The sequence below is a fragment of the Acomys russatus genome, chromosome 25 (genome assembly GCF_903995435.1).
Source record: "Acomys russatus chromosome 25, mAcoRus1.1, whole genome shotgun sequence".
NCBI lineage: Eukaryota > Metazoa > Chordata > Mammalia > Rodentia > Muridae > Acomys > Acomys russatus.
In genome coordinates, this window is record NC_067161.1 from 43,580,427 (window position 1) to 43,601,599 (window position 21,173).

General features: G+C 47.8%; 1 protein-coding gene across 1 annotated transcript; it reads left to right on the forward strand.

Annotated features, from left to right (window-relative positions):
• Nucleotides 1-990: 990 nt before the first annotated feature.
• Nucleotides 991-20,895, forward strand: Trim16 (tripartite motif containing 16). The gene is made up of 6 exons (XM_051168360.1): nt 991-1,735; nt 9,103-9,198; nt 12,800-13,033; nt 15,692-15,857; nt 16,212-16,307; nt 20,277-20,895. Exons 1-6 carry the CDS (start codon nt 1,235-1,237, stop codon nt 20,858-20,860), a joined length of 1,677 nt encoding a protein of 558 aa, XP_051024317.1. The 5' UTR covers nt 991-1,234; the 3' UTR covers nt 20,861-20,895.
• The last annotated feature ends 278 nt before the right edge of the window (nt 20,896-21,173 follow it).

Here is a 21,173-nt window from a genome sequence, read left to right on the forward strand (position 1 = left end):
GTCAGCTAGACGTGGGGGACGATGGTCCAGTGGGTAAAGTGCTTGCTAGGCATGTGTGAGGACCCGATCACCAGCACCCACGCAATGGTGCTAGCACATCTGTAACCCCAACACTGGGGCCAGAGACAAGAACATCCCTGCGACTTGCTGGCCGGCTGCTCTAGATCACCTACGAACGGCTAGGTTCATTGAGAGATCCCGTCTCAAAAAAGGAGGTGAAGAGCAAATGAGGAAGTCTTGGGGCTTCAAGCTCTGCCTTACACACACACACACACACACACACACACACACACACACACACACCCCAAACAAAACAAAACTAAAACCCAAAATAAAAAAGAAGTCAGGTAAAAGCGAGTTACTATTAAAAGCAAGTGAAACAGCTGGGTGTGGTGGTGCACAGCTTTGATCTCAGCACTTGGGAGGCAGAGGCAGGTGGACCTCTGAATTCAAGGCCAACCTGGTCAACAGAGAGAGAGTTCAGGACAGCCAGGGCTCTATTACACAGAGAAACCCTGTGTTGAGCAACTAAAAACCAAAACCAACCAAACAAACAAAAAGACAAAACAAAAAACCAGCCCCCTAAAACCCAAAAAAGCAGATGAAGCCGGATGATTTTATTTCTTTATATATAGGTTTGATCTATCTATCTATCTATCCATCTATGTATCTATCTCTTTATTTATTATTTATTTATTTTGTGGTTGGGGACCAAGCTGCTGGCTCATTTAGGGTAAATGGCTGCCCCATTGTCAAAATGCCCTATCGCATTTTTGGATCCCTTTAAAACATCTGAAGCAAAATATGGCTCTTGGGAACGCTCAAAGCCGCAGAGGCTTACAATAGAACTCAGGAATCTCTTGCTCTTTTCCAGAGCCACAGGCACACGTGGTCTCCGTGGTCTCCGGTAGAAGAGCCTGTGGGAGACTAAGGAGTCCTGTAAGAATAGAAGTTTCCGGGCTGGGCTAGGAGTGGGAAGAGGTCTGAGCTAGGGAAGAGCCTTCAGAACCAAGCGGCAGTTCTGAGCCTGATTAGTAGCCTTGTCACGGTGGCTGGCTGCTGGCCAATCCGGAGGAGTCCCGTCCTGTCTGAGTGACTAACTGAGCTTCCTCCGGAGGGAGGAAACAGTTAATGTCTCTGGGCGGCTGCAATCGGCTAGGCGTGGTCTGACTTGGGTTACACAGGTCTGAGCCAAGGGGCCTTGGAAGGACGCGTTAGTCCGCAGAGCCTCCAGATGGCTGAATTGGATCTGATTGCTCCAGGCCCACTGACCGGGGTCACTGTTCACCCCTTGGCCCCTCTCGGTCCAGACCCTGGCTCAGCTCTCCCAGTAGAAGAAGAGGATGTGGACTCTCTCGGGAAGGCAGGGGAGGAAATCCAGGGGCAGGGTCCTGATCCCGCAAAGCTCGATGCTCCCGGTGATGAAGGCGAAGAGGAGATCCTGTGCGACTTCTGTCTTGGGGCCAGCAGAGTAAGAGCCGTGAAGTCTTGTCTGACCTGCATGGTGAATTACTGTGAGGAGCACCTGCGGCCACACCAGGAGAACAGCAAACTGCACAGCCACCAGCTGACTGAGCCCGCAAAGGACCAGGATCTGCGCACCTGCCCTGCCCACCAAAGCCCTCTGGACGCCTTCTGCAACACACACGAGCAGTGCATCTGCCAGGAATGTGCTAAGGGTGAGCACAGGGGCCACAATATTGTCTCCTTGGATGCAGCCCGCAGGAACAAAGAGGTGAGTGGTAGGGTCTGTCCACCTGGGAGGGGCCAGTGGGAGATGGTGTCCCCGGGGAGAGGACAGACAGGCTTTTTGCCGTTGGTGGCTCTGTTGATTTCACTTTGGTTTCTGAGTTTACGGACAAGAACTTTAGGCGTAGTGTCTGGGTGTTGGTCCAGTGTAAGAAAATATCTATAGCCATTGGCTTTGGGAACAAAAGTGGGTCACTGTCTCCATCTCTGTGTTCCTGATGCTGTGCAGTCTCTATTGTCTCTGCCCCTGCGTGGGAATTTCCTCTTGTTTCTAGTTGGTGTTTGGTAATGTGTGTTTTGGGTGTGGGCTGTAGAAGTTGAGCCTCAGGAGGATGGTATTTCCCCCCTGGCAGGATCCATGAAGCATATTCGGTATCAAGCCAGGAGACAAACCTTGGCAGAAGTCCGAGAGAAAAGAACAAACCCCAGGCTCTGTTTTTCTTTTCCTTTCCCCCCTGCCCACCGCCCCCCCGCAAAAGAAGCCAGCACAAAGCACTGCATTAGAGTTAGAACCCACCAAGATGACAGAATTCGAAATGCACCCCAAGGCTAATGCCATGGACAACTTAACTACTAGAAAATAAAAGTTCCTTTCCTGAGCGCCGCCGTGCTCAAAGTCTGAATTTTTACCTCCAGCAGATAAAGAGTCTGTTTCTGGAACACCGCTGACCTGTGCCCTAAAGCCAGGAGCCTAGGTGAGACTTTGGGGCTGGACTCTGCCTCCTACGTTCCCAGCAGGAAGTAAGGTTGGCTCTTGTCCCTCAGGTCCTGGTTCATGCTTGCTCATGGCAGTTCCCCCTTCATGCTGCCCATGGTTGGCAGAGCCACCGTCTTTTTGTGGTATGTGTTTCTGGGCAGTAAAGGAAAGAGGTATTGGGGGTAGGAGCTTTCCTGACCAGGGCGCTTCTTCTGTGCCTATAGCCAGAGGTTGTGTTTCTCTAGTCCTGGTGGGTGCTGTTCTGCAAAGTTCTGCATTCCAGATGTTGATGAGTCACCATTTCCAGCCTGGGAAGCCACTTGTCAACTGTTTCCAGTATCAAGGGATGTCCTATAAGGAAAGTACAGAAAGCAGCAGCTACATCAAAGGAAAGGGCCCCACCCCATGGGAGAAATAGCTCTTGCTGGGTATTGCCACTTGAAAATACTTTAAGTGGGGTTTGCCATCTGATGTGCCAGTAACCTTTAGCTGAGGACTCAGCTGACTCTGTGGTACTGGCTCAAGTTCACGCAGTTGATGAGTGAGGCACAGAAGCTTCTGGAAGGCCATCTTATTGGAGAAAACTGTAGGAAGGCCCTCAAATCACAATGCTGTGATATTAATATTTGTTTATTTTAAATGCAGGTGTATGTCTGTGTGCATGAGGGTGCACGTATGTGAGTATGCAGAGGCTAACCTCAGGTATTCTCTTCAGGAGTTAACAAATTAAAGAAAAAAGACTTTATCTTCAAGAATGTTCTATAGGTACACAACGATATGTACCCCACTTTCTCCTCCAACCCCTCCATATCCACCCAATATGTCTTCTCTCAGCTAAATGTAGTTAGTGCCACCTATTTGACAGGGCTTCTTATTTGGACTGAAGTTAACCAAGCAGGCTAGGCTGACCAGCCAGCAAGACCCAGGGATCCCTCTGCCTCTGCCTGCCCAGCACTGGCTATTAGCAAATAACACTGAGCCTAAATGTTTTGTAATCTGAACACTTTTTAGCTTTATTGTATGTATACATTTTGCCTACATGTATGAATGGGGGCCACCTGTGTGCCTGGGACTCGTGGAAGCCTTAGAAGAGGTGTCAGTTGCCCTGGAACTGGAGTTATAGACAGTTGTGAGCTGTCACGTGGGTGCCAAGAACCAAACCCAGGCCCTCTGCAAGGGCAGCGAGTGTTCTTAATGGCTGAACCATCTCTTCAGCCCCCAGCTTAAGAAATATTTATTTATTTTTATTTTATGTATATGGATATTTTATCTGCATATATGTTTGTGCACCACTTGCAATGCCAGGTACCAGAAGTACAGACTGTGGTGAGCTACCCTGTGGGTGCTGGGAACTGAATCTGGGTCTTCTGGAGAGTGGCCGGAGCTCTTAATGGCTGCGCCATTCCTTCAGCAGCCCTGGCTTTTTAAAATGTGAGCTCTGGGTATTGTATTCAGGACCTCACGTGTGCACAGCAAGTGCTTTACTGATGGAGCTACCTCCTCAGACCTAAAAAACAACAAAACAATCATTAAAACACACACACACACACACACACACACACACACACACACACACACAAATCTGGTGTACCTACATTAGAGACATTTGGGCCTCGTATGTTACTATTCTTTTTGAATATAATATTTGAATTTTACTATTTTTCTAATTAGAAAGCCTATGCAGGATGATGTTAAAAAACAAAACAACAAGACCTCTATTAAACAATGCCACAGAGTAGGGAGGAAGTTCTCCACCCCAATTCTAGATCCTGCATCCCCCTCCTCTGATCAGCAAGAACATCTACATCTACGTTTGGTTCCTTCAGAAATGCTCTGTTCCTGTGCCAACACAGATGGAAGATAAACTGAGGTATAGGCCACCTCGTGTACCACGGAGACTTGGGCGATAACACTTTAGGTAGGAGGAGCAGTGGGGAGCATGTATGGGATCCCAGGTGTGGAGGAGCAGTGTGGAGCACGTGTGGAGCCCCAGATGTGAAAGAGCAGTGTGGAGTATGTACAGAGTCCCAGGTGTGGAGCACGTACAGAGCCCCAGATGTAGACATTGTAGGAGAGAGCTGGGCAACACAGAATGAGGCATGCTGGCTGAGGGGCTGTGGGGAGGTACAGTGCTACAGCCTGTGTCATGGACCCTTCTGCTTTCTGCTTTGCTCCAGAGAGCTGTGTCCTTTGCATCCCATGGTCTTCTTGTCGGCCCAGGGAGCAAGGCTACTCAGTAGGAACAGCCATACTCTGAGTGGCTCTGCCAAGTCTTAGGAGTCAGAAGACTTCTTGCAAGGAACATCCAAGACCAGCTCTTGAAGAGACAAGCACCATCAGGATTGTTTTGAAAGACTTACTAGACATATCTAAGGTTCCACAAGCCCAGAGTTCCTTTCAGCTAGTCCACATCTCCTGTATTCATGTGCTTTCTGAAGGTCACTTTGGAGCCAGCTAAGGGCTAGTAACTCATGCAGGCATGCTGTGTACAGGAAATGTCAACATGAGGTCAGTTGGGAGGGTGCGGAGTGACATTTCTGACAGTCCTGGGAGTCCTCTCTGAAGTGTCCATGGTTACCTGTTAGACTGATGGACAACAAACTAGGCGTTGAGACCTGGGTGCACCTGACCAAGTATTTGTTCAGTCCTGTTAAGCTTCCAGAGCCCAGCTGTTCCTCACATGGAGCTGAGTGCTCCCCACAGGGAGTTGAGTGCTCCTCGCTGGGAGCTCAGTGCTCCTCATGGGGGGCTGAGTGCTCCTCACAGGGAGTTGAGTGTTCTTCTTAGCTCTGGCTCAGCATCCCAAGACTCCTTTATCTTGTCAAAATCTCAGGTCTGCCACCATGGAAATGAAATCTCCATCTCTCCTGAGTGCCGTGTGTGTGTGTGTGTGTGTGTGTGTGTGTGTGTGTGTGTGTGTGTGTGTGTGTGTTTGTTTTCTTCAGTGGGCATCTGATGGGTTAAGTGGGATGCTGGCTGTACTCTGTACCCTTGGAGAATTTGGGCTCGGGAAGAGATGACACATATTTATGATTCCATGGCATTCCAAAGGGCCGGTGCAACACACAACTGCTGTGTGCTTGCAGGTGGGAGCTGGCCTCGAAGTGACACCAGGGCAGTGCTCCTGGAGGATGGAAGGTTGAGCTAAGTCTTGCCTGAGGCCTGTGAGGACCACCAGCACCAGGATACTAGTTTCAAACTTAGCATTGATCCCAAAAGGGTGGGCTGGATCTCAACTGCACAGTCTTCATGAAGAGAACTGGAAGGTTTTGTGTTTGTCTGGACAGCTGTCAACCAGGACCACCCAGTCTGTCTGCGGGTAGCCAGTGGGTAGGATGACACCACTCAGGATAATATTTTCTCACAGAAACCCAAATAAATGCCTTTGCATCAGAATTATAGGACTTTGTTTTTTGTTTTTTGTTTTTTTTTTTGAGACAAGGTTGCTTTGTGTAGCCTTGGCTATTCTGGACTTGCTTTGTAGACCAGGCTGGTCTCGAACTCACAGAGATCCACTTGCCTCTGCCTCCCCACGTGCTGAGATTACAGGCATGTGCCACTGCTCCCAGTTTATATAACTTGTTTACTCACAAGCACCAGACTATCCCATGTTTTCCAATTGCCAGAAATGTGAGTCTTGGCTGATCTTAAAGGCACGCAGCAGGCCCTAATCCCAGCCACTGAGGCATGGAGTCAGAGTCTGGGTCGAACTCTCGTGCTCCTAAAGGCGAAGTCTGCCTTGCAGCAGAAACTAACGGACTTGGCAAAGTCCCCCAGCCGTGAGCAAGGGGCTTCACACCCCAAGTATCAGCCTTTCTTAATGCTGCCCTACTCAGTGCTGTCTGTGCTCCCAGGTACCACTGTCCTGCTCTCAGACAGGGTGGCCTGGGATGAGTGTGTGGCTGCTGCTGTCCTTAGGAAGCCCTGAGGTCAGCCCATCGTTCTCTAGGAACAGGAAGAACTGGAGAGACAAAGCTTCAAGGTGGGGCCCCGCCTTTTGTGGTACTGGGGAGTGTTTTCCTTATAGTGACTCACAGAGCTCGTCATTTGGTGAGTAGGCATCCCTTTCTCCTTTTATGGAAGTCTGAGGGCGACAGAGGGGAGAAGCCCCTTGCGGGACACCCCGGTCTCTCTCTAGGGCTTGGCACCACATGTGAGTCTGTGTGTCTTCCTATTCCTTCCAGTAAGCAGTTCACGCTTCTATCCCAGTCCTGGAATGGGTCACTGCATAAGATGACAAGCGTGCCCTCAAATAGGCCACTCCCCACTCCCCACAGCTGAGCACCCTCACTTCCACTCCAGTGACCGCGAGTGTGAGCAAAGGTTGCCTGCCTGCCCTCCACAATGTCGCAGTGTCCTGCCTACAGCTGGTCCCTCACTGTGGGGGTAGGGTGGAGACGGTTGGGGAAGTGGAGGGAGGTGTGAAACTCCCTGAGGTTTCATCTGGGGAAACAGCCAGAGACTTACTGTGTGTCTTCAGAGGGCTAATCACTCTGCTTTAAATACAGACAGAAGCTCTTAAAAGCACGGAGAGCTGTTTATTTATTAGTTTTATTCTCTCTCTCTCTCTCTCTCTCTCTCTCTCTCTCTCTCTCTCTCTCTCTCTCTCTCTCTCTCTCTCATGCCCTTGTGGACACACAGGAAAGTAGCCGAGTCTTTGAAATTTGCAAAGGCTTAGGTTCTCTATGTTGACAAATTGGTGGGTTTTTTTTTTGTTGTTGTTGTTGTTTTGCTTTTGGCAGATGAAGGTGCTCTCTGAGCCCAGGCGACCGGAGTGAAAGAAAGGTCAAGGCAGGCAAACCTAAGCTACTTAGGCAGGCACTTGCTTTGGCTAGGGCAGGCTTGGGGGAGGGGCAGAACCTGCTTCCTGGTGCGAACATGGAGTATGAATGGAAAGCAGCTGTGGCAGCAAGCAGGGTGGTGACTGATAAATGCCATCAGAGATGAAATTATAGACACTTAGGGTTCATTTATAATGGACCTGGCTCTGTAGGTTATTATTAATATACATAATTTCATTTAGTCCATTATCTCATAACCCGAGGAAGTAGGCATCTTGTTCTGGCATGATACCTGACAAAGAAGACTTTAAGGAAATCAGAGTGTTACAGCTATACGGTTTAGGAAGGGTGCAGGCTGTCACGGTGGGTAGGTAAGGGGCTGGGGCAGCTCATCATGTTGAGTCTGCGGTTAAGAAGCAGAGAGCAAATGCTAGATAGATGACTCAGCAGTTCAGAGCACTTGCTGCTCCTCCAGAGGACCCAGGTTTGATTCCCAGCACCCACCTGGGGACTCCGGGAGACATCTCAAATCCAAACCAGAACATTTCACCCATCCTTGACCCCCATAGGCACATGGGCTGGATCAGAACAAAAAATCGCATTGCTCTAACTTCAAAAGTCCCATAGTCTTTAACAGTCCTTGTACCATTCAAAGGTCCAAAGTCTCTTCCGGGGTTAAAGGCAATCTCTTAACTATGAACCTCTGCACAATCAAAACACAACTTACACAGTTCTGTGTACAAGGCACAGAGTAAACATCCTCCTTCCAAAAGGGAAGGATGGGGCATAACAAGGAAAATTAAACCAAAGTGAATATATATATATATATATATATATATATATATATACCCTCTTGTAGAAAATCATACTGCCAGACATTTCCTGGCCACTCTAGCTTTCTGGTATCCCAGTGCGAACCATGCATGATCCTCTATCCTCTTACTTTTGCATTTGACATGCTTGCAAAACCAGGACCATGTGTGTGATACTGCCAGGCTACCCTACCAGTTCAAGATGTAGCTGAGCCCCCTTGAATGGCCACTGTAGAGGCCTCTGTATGCCATGCTGGCCGAATCTTCTCACACACTTCACCAGGCAGTGAATATATATTTGGTTTTTCAAGACAGGGTTTCTTGTGTAGCCTTGGCTGTCCTGGACTCACTTTTTAGACCAGGCTGGCCTCGAACTCACAGTGATCCGCCTGCCTCTGCCTCCCAAGTGCTGGGATTAAAGGCGTGCGCCACCATGCCTGGCCTACAATATATATTACATCTTCAAAAATTGCACCTTCTGATGGGAAGTCTTGCTCTCAAGATACTTTCCCTGTGCCCCACACAGAGCACAGAGCATTGAACTTCTTTCTAATAGGGCTAATCTCTTTATTGCTTTACAGGTGATTTAAAATCCCCATCGGCATCTTTAATTCGTCGCTGCTTTCCTCGACAAATTGCGCATTTTTCATACACATCGGTTGCTCTCTCACTGCAGACCTGGCTCAGTCGCTGCAGTGAGCAGCAACCATGACTCAGCCTGAATGTTTGTCTGTCTTGAGATTTCCTCCACCAACCAAAGTAGTCTACTGCTTTTTTATCTCACCCTGAATTCACTTCTCAGGACACAGGCGGAATGTGACTGACATCCCAGGACAGCGTTCATGCTCAGGGCACCATAGCTGGGTTCAGTGCCAGGAAGGCCACCGACACCTATCTTGCCCTTTGTGCCTCTGGGCTGGCTTCTGAGGTCAGCTTAAAGGTTGAGCTCTCCTTTCAGGGGAGCAATGCAGGGGTGTGAAGGACAGAAAGTGACATTGCCCTGGGGGACTATTTGTGTACACTGGGCTCAGTCCTCCTTCATTCTTTCTCTCTCCTCTCTTAGGCTGACCTTCGGGGCATGCAGCTGGACCTGGAGCAGAAGCTGAAGCTGAATGAAAATGCCATCGCCAGGCTCCAAGCCAACCACAAGTCTGTCTTGGTAAGACTGGTTCGGGTCACCTCACTGGCTTCAGTGTGTGTAGCTGCCACTGCAAGATCAGTGAGACCCAGTTGGGGCTGGAGGACACGGAAGTGAAGACCTCGCAGAGGTCTCAGCATGTGAGAGTAGTAGGCACACTTGGCACATTATGAGGTGTCTTTACCTTGTCAAGATTTCTTATAAAAGTGGCTTAAGCAGATTGGAGCAATGGCAGTGGTCATGAGTCCCAGCTGCTTTTTTGGAGGACGCAAGATCAAGTCCCAGGGCTCACAACAGTCTGTAAGTCCAGTTCCAGGGGCTCTAATGGCCTCTTCTTGCTTCCATGAGCACCAGGCATGTGATTCATAGACGTAAATGCAGGCAAAGACCCATTCATATAAAATAATAAAAATATTTTTTAATTGATTAAAGTTTTAAAAACTGGTTAATGATTTATCTTTTAGTACTATGAAGTAGACCCAGGTTAGTCTTGGATTAACAGCTTTCATCATTTTACATGTGCGCCCCCCCTCCTCCCTCTCTTTCTGTGCCCCCCCCCCCACTCCTCCCAGGGGCATACTCTCTTTATTTTTTTTTTTTTTGTCAGAGTGTCACTTGTTAGCTCACAGTAGCCTAGAATTCACCATGTAAAGCAGTTAACACCAAACTCTTAGCAATCTGCCTCCCAGGAGGGTAGTCTGCTAGAAGCTGGGAAAAACAATCAAGAGTTCCTAAGTTAGTAGGTGGCATTTGGTAAGGCCCATGCTATGATGGGATGCTTAGTTTTAGTCTCTTCTTCTGGTTTGTGTTAATTTCCCACTAGTAAGTTCCACAAATAACTCTCGTTGATGACAAGCCCAGAGCTAGCTGCCACTCAAAAGAGAATGCAGGACACCTATCCTGTGGCAGTGAGTTGGCAGCATTATCTAGTATGCTCCGAATGCATGGTTCTATCCATCTGTCTGTCCACCATTCATTCATCCATCCTTTACCCAACTGCCCACCTATATATTCATCTACTTATCTACATGCCCACCCATACATCCACCCACCCACCTACCCATCCACCCACCTACCCATCCACCCACACAGCCTTCCACCCACCCACCCTTCCATCCACCCACCCACCCACCCTTCCATCCACCCACCCACCCACCCATCCACCCACCCATCCACCCACCCACCCTTTTATCCACCCACCCACCCTTTCATCCACCCACCCTTCCATCCACCCACCCTTTCATCCACCCACCCTTCCATCCACCCACCCTTCCATCCACCCACCCACCCACCTATCCATTCATCCACCTACCTACCCACCCATCCATCCACCCACCCACCCACTCTTTCATCTACCCACCCACCTACCTACCCCTGAAGTCCCTCCTTACTTCTATGACTCATGACACATGTACACTTACTGCTGGAGGGTGTGAATGGTGAGTGAGCCAGGGAGCTGGAACAAGTCACTCAAGTGCAGCTTAGATGAGACACCAACAACTCTACAGGCCCTGCCCCCATCCCTGCAAAGGCAATAAGCAAAGCTGATCCATCTTTCAGGGTAGACACCTTTATCTTCTCTTTCACTTTATATTTCCAATGTGAAAATATGGTTTAACACTTAGCTAGAAATCCGACTATATGTTGAGGCAGTGTACAATGATGAGCCCACAATCTGTTGCTGTAACAAAATACTTGAGCCGAGTTCTGGGTAAATGTAAATAAATTTGTCTAGCTCACAGCTTTGGAGGCTCATGACCATCTGTGTATATGCTGGGTTCTAGGGAGGGCCTCATGGTAGCTAGCACTGCTGTGGCAAGAATGTGTGCAGGAAGAGAGAGACAAAGAGAGGCCAGGAGAGGGAGGCTCATTCTTTTATTTGCAATCCTCTTATGGGAACTAACTAGGGTTCGGGCCCAGGAAAACATTGTCTTCTGAATGTATGGGCAGAGCCCTCTGGGACTCTTCCATTTCCTTCTACTGCAAAGCCTGATGCTCTGGAAACTAAATGACCTGGTGCACAGACACACCGTATCTGAACCATGGCAGTGATCAAACACCCAAAGCTTTTCTTGGTCTGGGCTGGAGGGACATGGAGAAAATCTGCCCTCTTTCTTAATGGTACCACAGTATATTTGCTTTTAGCTCTGTCCAGCTACCCCAGCATAAGGGAACCAACAGATAATGGAAAGGGCAATCCATACACTTCCCAGGACCCTCTCTGGTGTGTGTGCGCGTGCACGCGCGTGTGTGTATGTGTGTGGTCAGCCATAGATCAAAGGCCGATTGGAGGCTATGTGTTCTCCCAGCATTGCTCTCCAAGGCCCAGCCTGAACCAGCGGTTCTCCTATTTGCTGCCGTCATTCCTTCTTGCCTTCTCTCTCCAAAGCTGTTGGCTCCCACAGACACTGGGACAGCCCTTTCCTTACCAGGTTACCCATTTTGAGTGGCTGCCTCCCTGGAGAGAGGGGTGCCTGTGTGCCTCACTGAGGAGATCAACTGCTTTCACTTCCCTTGGAGGCCCAATGCTGGGCTCTGGCCCTCAATTAGAAAGAACAGAAAATAGAACCAGAGAGAGAGAGAGAAACAAAGAGAGACAGAGACAGAGAGACAGAGAGAGAGAGAGACAGAGACAGACAGAGAGACAGAGACAGAGAGAGACAGAGACAGAGAGAGAGACAGAGACAGAGAGAGAGACAGAGAGAGAGAGACAGAGACAGAGAGACAGAGAGAGAGACAGAGACAGACAGAGAGACAGACAGAGACAGAGACAGAGAGAGATCAGATATGTGGGTGGTGGGGGTGTGAAAGATGCTGAGGCAGGCAGAGAATGGATCCTGGGCTATGGGCTGAGGATAGTGGGGTTAGGACAAAGGAAACTATATCCAAGACTGTCTCAGGAAGTGCAGGCAGTCATGTACAACTGCATGGGTGCTGCAGTCACCAACACTCTCCAGAGTTCATGAGGACTGCTTGCTGGGACAGTGGGAGGAAATGGAGGGGTCATAGGAGGCTCTGCCCATAACCTAGAGACACTGTAATCTCAGATGCACTTTTGCCTCAGCCAGCGGTCACTTAAACAAGGCAGAACGAAATGCTGAGAACACCAAACAGCCCAGTCATTTCTCTATCTCTTAAGACATATTGATCAAACATACCAGATACTAGTACTGACATTGTGACAATCATTATAGTGGTTCTCAACCTGTGGGTCACCACCCCTTTGTGGGTCAAATGGCCCTTTCATAGGGGTCACCTAAGACCATCAGAAAACTCAGATATTTACATTATGGTTTATAAGAGTGGCAAAAATATAGTCATGAAGTAGCAAGGAAAATAATTTTATGCTTGGGGGAGGGGGATCACCACAAGATGAAGAGCTGTGTCGAAGGGTCACAGCATTAGGGAGGCTGAGAACCATGGGATCGGTATATACTGAGAAGAGTGCATCTAGTTTCCCAGGAACCCAGAATTCCCACAAGAACAAAACTGCCTTTTTACAGTCTGGTGTCCCTTAGTCTCTGGGCTTCTCGGCTTCTCAGTTATGAATGCCGAGATCTGACCAAGCTGGAAGCCACTGTTGTTAACTGCGTCTTGGCGCCTCCCGTGCCATTCCCGACAGGTGTCGGTGTCAGAGGTGAAGGTGGTGGCCGAAGAGAAATTTGGGGAGCTCCTCGCAGCCATGAGGAAGGCCCAGGCTGACGTGATGGTCTTCATAGAGGAGAAAGAGCAGGCTGCACTGAGTCAGGTCAATGGCATCAAGACCCACCTGGAGCACAGGAGCATCGAGATGGAGAAGAGCAAACAGGAGCTGGAGAAGGTGGCCGCCATCAGCAACACTGTGCTCTTCCTGGAGGTACAGAGGCTGGGGGGAAGTGAGGACCCTTGATGCATCTGACCCGACACACACCTGTGAATGGGACTGTCTTTTTTTTTTTTTAAGACTTATTATTATGTATACAGTGCTCTGCCTGCATGTACACCTGCAAGCCAGAAGGGGGCATCAGATCACACTATAGATGGTTGTGAGTCACCATGTGGATGCTGGGAATTGAACTCAGGACCTTTGGAAGAGCAGCCGGCGCTCTTAACCACTGAGCCATCTCTCCACCCTGGGACTGTCTTTTTATATGGGAGACTGTAAAAGCAGGGGGAGTCGGGTCTTGATTCATCAGAAAACAGTAACCTGGGAGGGAAAAAGAGGCCTGCTCTGAGTGAGGAAGATCCCGGAGGTGGGTCAAGTTCAAGATGCTTTATGTGTCAGATAGAGAACGCCATGTACAAAGACAGAGGAGCACGAGAAAACACGCCCAGTGTAAGGAGCCGGGGAGCTTTGACAAGGAATGGGTGTGGCGTCTATAGTGATGGAAGAGGAGGCTGGCAAGGGCCAGACAGGCAGGCAGCCGTGAAGGACTTTAGGTGGGGGAAGTGAAGAGTGCAGAGGTGTGTTTTGTGAAACTCTCTGGTGGGTGTGTGGAGGGTCTGTGTGGCAGTGTGAGACTGGAGAGACCAGCTGGTTTTCAGACCGGGCTGTGTCCACTGGGGTAACTGAGAAAGGCTTAGCAAAGGGACTGGAACTTTCCATCTCACAGTGTATCACTGTGCACAAGAGGCATGCACCAGTTAGCGCTAGGTCTGAAGAACAGGCCATCTTGCAGGATAACGTTACACATGGTCCTAGACCTGTCTCTAGATGGTGCTGTGCAGCTTTTAAAGAAGTCACCCAAGCTCTTGAGGGTATCAAGGTCCGCACTTACGGAACGCCGGGTCAGAGTAAACACTCTGCAACTTTTGCTTCAGTTTTACTATTTCAAGTACTATTTCTTGTTTTTTTCTTTTTCTTTTTCTTTTTCCTTTTTTTTTTTTTTTAAACAATTCCCTTCTATTTACAGAAAACTAAATGCTTCTGGTGAAAAACAACAATGTATGAAAGAAAAACAATAAAACAAACAAACACGCATGTAATCTTAGTACCCAACGGCAGCCACAGTTAATTTTTCAGTGAGTAAGAGAAACATACCAAAGGGTCTCTTTCTCTCCATTGCTTTGCTTTGTAATTCCAAAACACAAGAAAACGTGAAGATTTGAGCCTGCCCCCTTTCTATGGGACTCTAACAAGGTCTCTTCTAAGAAGTTTAAGATAATTTTCTTCTTTTTTTAAACTATCATTATTGTTATTATTGTTGATGAGGTCCATATGCCCCAGGCTAGCCTCTAACTCACTATGTATCTGAGGATGACCTTAAACTCCTGACCCTGCTGCTGCTACCTCTCAAGTGCTGAGACTATAGGCGACAGCTACCATACCTGGTTCATGCCGTGTTGGGGGTCAAATGCAGGGCTTTGTGCATGTTAAGTGAGCATTCTTACCAATTGAAGTACATTTCTAGCCCCTGTAACTTTATTTTTAAGATAAAAATTTTAATATGCATAAATACATTTTATTATAATGTAACTTAGTTATAGTAGTTAGCGAAAGCTAAGTTTATGTTCCACAAATAATAATTCAGTCAAAGGGTCAAAGTGACAACATTTCTTTCTTTCTTTAGACAGGGTCTCCCAATGTATCCCAGGCTGGCCTTAAACTTGGGCTCCTCCTGCTGCAGCCTACCGAGATGACTGGCATGCACTGTAACTCACACTGACAGAACCTACACTTTGCTTCACCTATTCAAAATCCTTTTTTTTTCCGTTGTTGTTCTTGTTTTTGTTTTTCGAGACAGGGTTTCTCTGTGTAGCCTTGGCTGTCCTGGACGCACTTTGTAGACCAGGCTGGCCTCGAACTCACAATGATCCGCCTGCCTCTGCCTCCCGAGTGCTGGGATTAAATGCATGCACCACCACGCCTGGCACTATTTGAAGTACTTTTATCAGGCACAGCACCATACTGACATACAATATGAAAGTGCTTCTCTGCAGGGCTCTGGCTTGGACTTCCCTTCTACCGGTCTGCCTTGGTGTGACCAACTTCATTCTGGTCCTAGCCAGTCTGTTATCTGAAGCTTCATCTGCATCTGAGTAGTGACAACGTGTCATGATGGAAACAGCCATCCCTGATCCTACATTGGCTTTGAAAGCTTAGTGTGACTTCCTGATGTATAAATAACTGTCAAATTCTGAAGCAAGGTTCAAGAGTAACAAGTGTACGCGTTGGGCTGGCAAGGGCTGAGGGTTCTCTGGGGGAACCTTTAGAGTGCAGCAGAGCAGCCAGCTCTTCCGTTCTCACCACAGCTAAGGAAAAAGAAAGACTTTACAGAATGCCTGAAGCAAGCTTGTTTTTACTCTGTGGTTACCAGTCTGAGGTGTATATTAAAGCTGTCTGCAGTCATGCAGCTTTTGACTTTCAGAAACCCACTTTCCCACTTGCTTTTGAGACCACCCATTTCCTCTAGAAGCACAGCAAACACTTTATGTGTACTTCCTCCACGAAGCACGCGTTGCCGTCAGCCAGCCTCACAGACGCAGGAAGGTACATGCCAAGGAACGCTGCCTGACCCGCTTGCCCTCCCTGCAGGGGTACTACAAGTTTAAGAAGACAGAGGACACTGCCTTCCCCAGCGTGTACATAGGACTGAAGGATAAACTCTCGGGCATCCGCAAGGTCATCACAGACTCAACTCTGCACTTGATCCAGTTGCTAGAGAGCTACAAGGAAAAGCTCCAGGAGTTTTCCAGGGAAGGTGAGCAGCTTTCTGAAATGGTATTGAGGAAAGAGGGAACCTGGGAAGGAAGGGACAAGGATCCATTCCAAAGCCATTCTTTGCCTAGGCCGCTAATGATTCTTATCTCGACTTTATTTTATAATTGTGGCCTGCAGCCTGTCGTTTACATTGGAATTTCTGGGACTTGCTTTTCAGGATGCTCATGTCTGTGTCAGCCTGCGGTCTTCTCTGGCAGGCTTTGTCTGCTATATGGAGTGCGCCCAGGTTCCCAGGCTTACAGATCCCTGAGAAGCCCGGGGAAAGGCAGCCTGTTTCTTGGGTTCTCCCAGCCACCTGGATGGGTACTCATTCCCAGCTCTCTGATTTTTCTAGAGGAATGTGACATCAGAACTCAAGTGTCTGCCATTGTCCAGCGCAAGTATAGGACCTCAAAACCTGAGCCCAGAACCCGGGATGAGTTTCTCCAATGTAAGTTGTGAAAGGCAGCCCCTTTCAGACATGCCAACAGCAGCAGGGTGGTTTGCCAAAGCAGGAACCACCACATCTTGTAGAGAATTCAGGTCCTTATAACCTCTCCTCTGGTTCTGAATGATATACTTTTAAGTTTTTAATTGAAATTTTTTCTTCTTGGAAATACATTTTAAAAATGCAAAAATTGCATGAAGAATTTCTACATACTCACCTGTCACTCAGTTTCTCCAAAATGTTGACATCACACATAACAATGATGCATTTTGCAGGAAATTTGCATTGCTGCAATATTATTAACAACATTGTAGCATTTTTTTTTCCTGGCGTTCTTAGCTACTTTTGTATTGCTGTGATTAAACACCGTAATCAAGGCAACTTACAAAATATAAAAGAAAGCGTTATTTGGAGCTTACAGTTTCAGAGGGTTAGAGTCCATGCCTATCCTGGCAGGGAGCATGGCAGCAGGCAGGCATGGTGGTACTGAAGCAGCAGCTAAGAGTTTACGTATGAGACACAACTGTTGTGGTTAGTTTAGAAGTATGGCCTAATAAATATTTATTATTAGGCTATAGTTAGGACGGTGGTATTTTCTAACCCAATAACAATCAATAGAAACACAGACTCCTGATGTACTTTAGAATAAGCCTTTACCTAGGGCAAGGCAGATATTACCTCCCAAGTCATCTTCCATTAACTCCCAGTTTCCATCCCATTCCATCTGCTTCTAGTAATTTCTATTTGGGCTACCTCCAGTCCATAATCCCAAAATACTTGCTAATGTTCTCCATCTCTTTCCATGAGGAACTTTGAAGTTTTTTCCTCTGGGCCCTTTGGCGATTCTTCTCCTTCCTTCTCTGATTGGGCTTCCCTCTCCCAGGATCTTCTGTTTTCAAAAGCCCATGAAATTTAGCCACGCCCATCCTATTTGCCTGCCCAGGTGTGTCGGCTTTTTATTGGCCAAATAGGAATATGTTTTTTTAGGCAAGGTTACATGGCAATATTTGGGGCACATTAAAAGACAGCAAGCAGTGATTAGCGTCAAAATACATCAGACCAACCTCCAGAACACAACCTTGAGCCAGAGAGAAAGAAAGAGAGAGAGAGACAGAGAGAGAGAGAGAAAGAGAGAGAGAGAGAGAGAGAGAGAGAGAGAAAGAGAGAGAGAGAGAGAGAGAGAGAGAGAGAGAGAGAGAGAGAGACTAGGAATAGGAATGCATGGATGTTTGAAACCCCAAAGCCCGTCCCCAGTGACACATTTCCTCCAGCAAGCGCACATCTTCTAACCTTTCTTTCCCTAACAGATTCACTGCATGGGGACCACATACTCCAGTGTATGAGCTTGTGGGCGCCATTTTCATTTAAACCACCACATTGGCCCAAAGTTGATCCCAGGAGCACAGATGTTTCCATTTGTTCTAGTTTTCCTTTCTGTTGCTGTGATAAAACACTCTGAATGAAAGTAACTTGCAGAAGGAAAGGGTTTGCTTCTTCTGACATTCTGGGTCATAGTCTATCACTAGAGAAAGTCTGGGCGGGAATTTGAGGAACTGGAAGCAGAAGCCATAGGGGATGCTGCTCGCTGGCTTGTTCAATCGCAGTCTTAAGCTTAAGTAGCTTACTTAGTTTTGCCTAGGGATGGTGCCACCCACAGTGGTCTGGGCCTTCTTGTATCAATGAATAATCAAGAAGCTCCCTGCCCCTGACTTGCCTGCAGACTCATCTGGTTGAGGTTGATTTTGTTGAGTCTGCTCTTAGGTGACTCTAGGCTATGCCACACTGACAATTAAAGCCAACTAGGACCCATGTTTCCTTAGTCTTCTCTAACTGGCATCAGTCCTTCAGTCTTTCTTTCTTTACATTTCATGACCTTGGCATTTTAAAAAGTCCTGGTCACTTACTGCATGGTTCACTTTTAAGTCTGCCTCGACAAGATCTTATTGCTATTGCACTGACATGGTCTAGCAGCATTGTGTTTGGTTTTTGACACCATCTCAGTATGTATGCCACCCAGGCTGGCTTTAAATCCTTGTTCCTCTCGTCTCTACCCCCTCCCCTGCCCTGCCCTCAAATGCTGTGATTGCAGATGTGTGTCCACGCCCAGCCCCAGCTGTTACTGTTTTCAAAAACACTGTATTTCTAGTAAGACCTGATAGAACACGCCTATAACATTTACAGCCTCTATTCCCAGCACTCTGGAGGCCAAGGTAGGAGAATGGAGTGTTTAAGGCCAGCCTAGGTTACATGGTGAGACTCTACACCCATTATCTAAGCAAGCAGGCAGGCAGGCAGGCAGGCAAACAAAGTACAGATAAAAGCACAATATCCTCTTCTGGACTCTGAGAGCACCAGGTATGCATGTGTACAGACATACATACAGGCAAACATTTATACACAACAAATAAAAGCTCTATATTTCTTTCTTTTTTTTTTTTGGAGACAATTCTGCTTTTAATTCATTGAGTAATCTCCGTACTGTTTTCCACAATGGCTATACAAATTTATATTTTCATGATCAGCCCCATTGTTCACATTCTTGCCACAGCTTGACTTTTTTTTTTTGGTTAAAACTTATTTACTTTTTAGTTCACTTTACATCCTGGTCACAGCCCCATCCCTCCTCTCCCTCCAGTCCCACCCTTTCTCCCTTCTCCCCTCCCCTCCCCTATTTAAAGGCACTATATTTCTAAGTGGTGTTTTGTGGTAGAATAACTTTAAGAGACTTTATCATACAACACAAACGACAGACTTGGAAAAAAAAGGAAGTACCCTCACTACTCATGTACAACAGCGCACAGTACATGTGAGGTTACACATTAACCAATCTGAGTTAGTCATCCCATGGTGCACGCATATTACAAAATACCATGCTGTATATAGTGAGTACAAGCAAGTCTTACAGGTCAATTTAGAACTTAAAGTGCAACAGTGCCTCATGATAGCCAACAGATTCATGGAGTCCCAGCTTGCAGCTGGAGGGACTTCACTGCTCGTGTTTGTGGCGTTCTTCTGGGACATGACACTGACGCCTGCTTCTGCTTGATATTGGGGGAGCAACCACTGGCCCACCTTCCTCTCTGGCTATTATGTGGCCCCCGCAGCCCACAACTGTGTCTTGCTCTGGTTACAACTTGGCCTTGCTCAGAACGTCTCCGCCTCCGCGTACTGTATCCTTTCCCGATTCCTGTCGGGAGCGCAGAGACAAACAAATGTCATTTGGTCTTAAAATGAAACGTTAAGCATACCCTAGTATAATTCATCATTTTTTTTACAAGTTAAAAAAAAACATGTGTTCAATATTTTGAATATCACTTCGGTAATAATTTAACATGTCTTGTGAAATATGATTCTTATTGTGGACAGTAATCAAACAGCTTATCACATTATTCCAGGCAAGATTTGCCTCTGGCTTAGATGCAGTTGATCCAAGAATCTTGGAAGGAGTGGCTGGAGTCTGCAGGACCTCCTGGTGTCTGTATTGCAGGAGAGACAGGGGCAAAAGAAATGATTTTGTGCGTGACTGGAGCAGTCTTTGGGACTGGGAAAAGTAGGCATTTGACAATGGGTCTAAGGCTTTACCATGTTAAATGCGGGTCATATGCTTAACAAATGAGTGAGTGGATCAAACGTAGGCATCCAAGGACCCGGATCTCTGAACTCACTTTGGATCCATGGCATAGTGCCTGATTCCTACGCACAGGAAGTCCCCGAAGTCTATGAATGAGTGAACGAGTTAGTTTCTTTATTCACTTCTGCTATTACAGCAGATGCCAATCAACTTGAGCTCTGGAAAGGAGTGTGCTCGCTTTATTGGTTTTTACCTACCCACTTGTCCTCGGGAACACAAGCTGGATAAATAGAACCAAAAATGGGTGTTTTCTCATGTACACCTTGGGCAGCAGTGGCTGCAGCAGGGGGGGTGGGGGTGGTGCTCAGCTGGCTTTAAAGCTGTTTTCTATGTCTCCTCAGATGCATGTGACATCACATTTGACCCAGACACAGCACACAGGTACCTTCGACTGCAGGAGGACAACCGCAAGGTCACCAACACCACGCCCTGGGAACACCCCTACCCAGACCTCCCCAGTAGGTTTCTGCACTGGCGGCAGGTGCTGTCCCAACAGAGCCTGTACCTGCACAGGTATTATTTCGAGGTGGAGATCTCTGGAGAAGGCACCTATGTTGGCCTGACCTGCAAAGGCATTGACCGTAAGGGGGAAGCACGAAACAGCTGCATTTCTGGAAACAGCTTTTCCTGGAGCATTCACTGGAATGGGAAAGAGTTCACAGCCTGGCACAGTGACACTGAGACCCCTCTCAAGGCTGGCCCTTTCCGGAGGCTCGGGATCTACGTAAACTTCCAAGGAGGCGCCCTCTCCTTTTACGGGGTAGAATATGACTCCCTGACTCTGATTCACAAGTTTGACTGCAAGTTCTCGGAGCCGGTCTATGCTGCCTTCTGGCTGTCTAAGAAAGAAAACGCCATCCGGATTGTGGACCTGGGAGAGGAGCCTGAGAAGCCAGCTGTGTCCTCAGTGGAGGCTGCTCCCTAGATTCCGGGATCTGCCTCCCAGACTTCACTAACTGCGCAACTGGGCAGCAGCTGGTATCTTAAGTTGGGCAGAAATATTCGCCTGCGGCAGTGGGCTTTAGAAGTTGTGAGGGTCCTGAGCGATCTTTCCTGCTAGCTTCTCAGCATAGCTCTTGCATGAATGAAGAAACTCTAAGACACCAAAGTCTCTCCCCAGGTCTTCTAGTGATGGCCTCCTGCCTGATCAGGCGATGGTCATCACTGTTTGCCCAGGGCTCTTCAGAGCGGAACAAGGCTGCACAGGGATCGTAACACATCGCAAACACATCACCGTG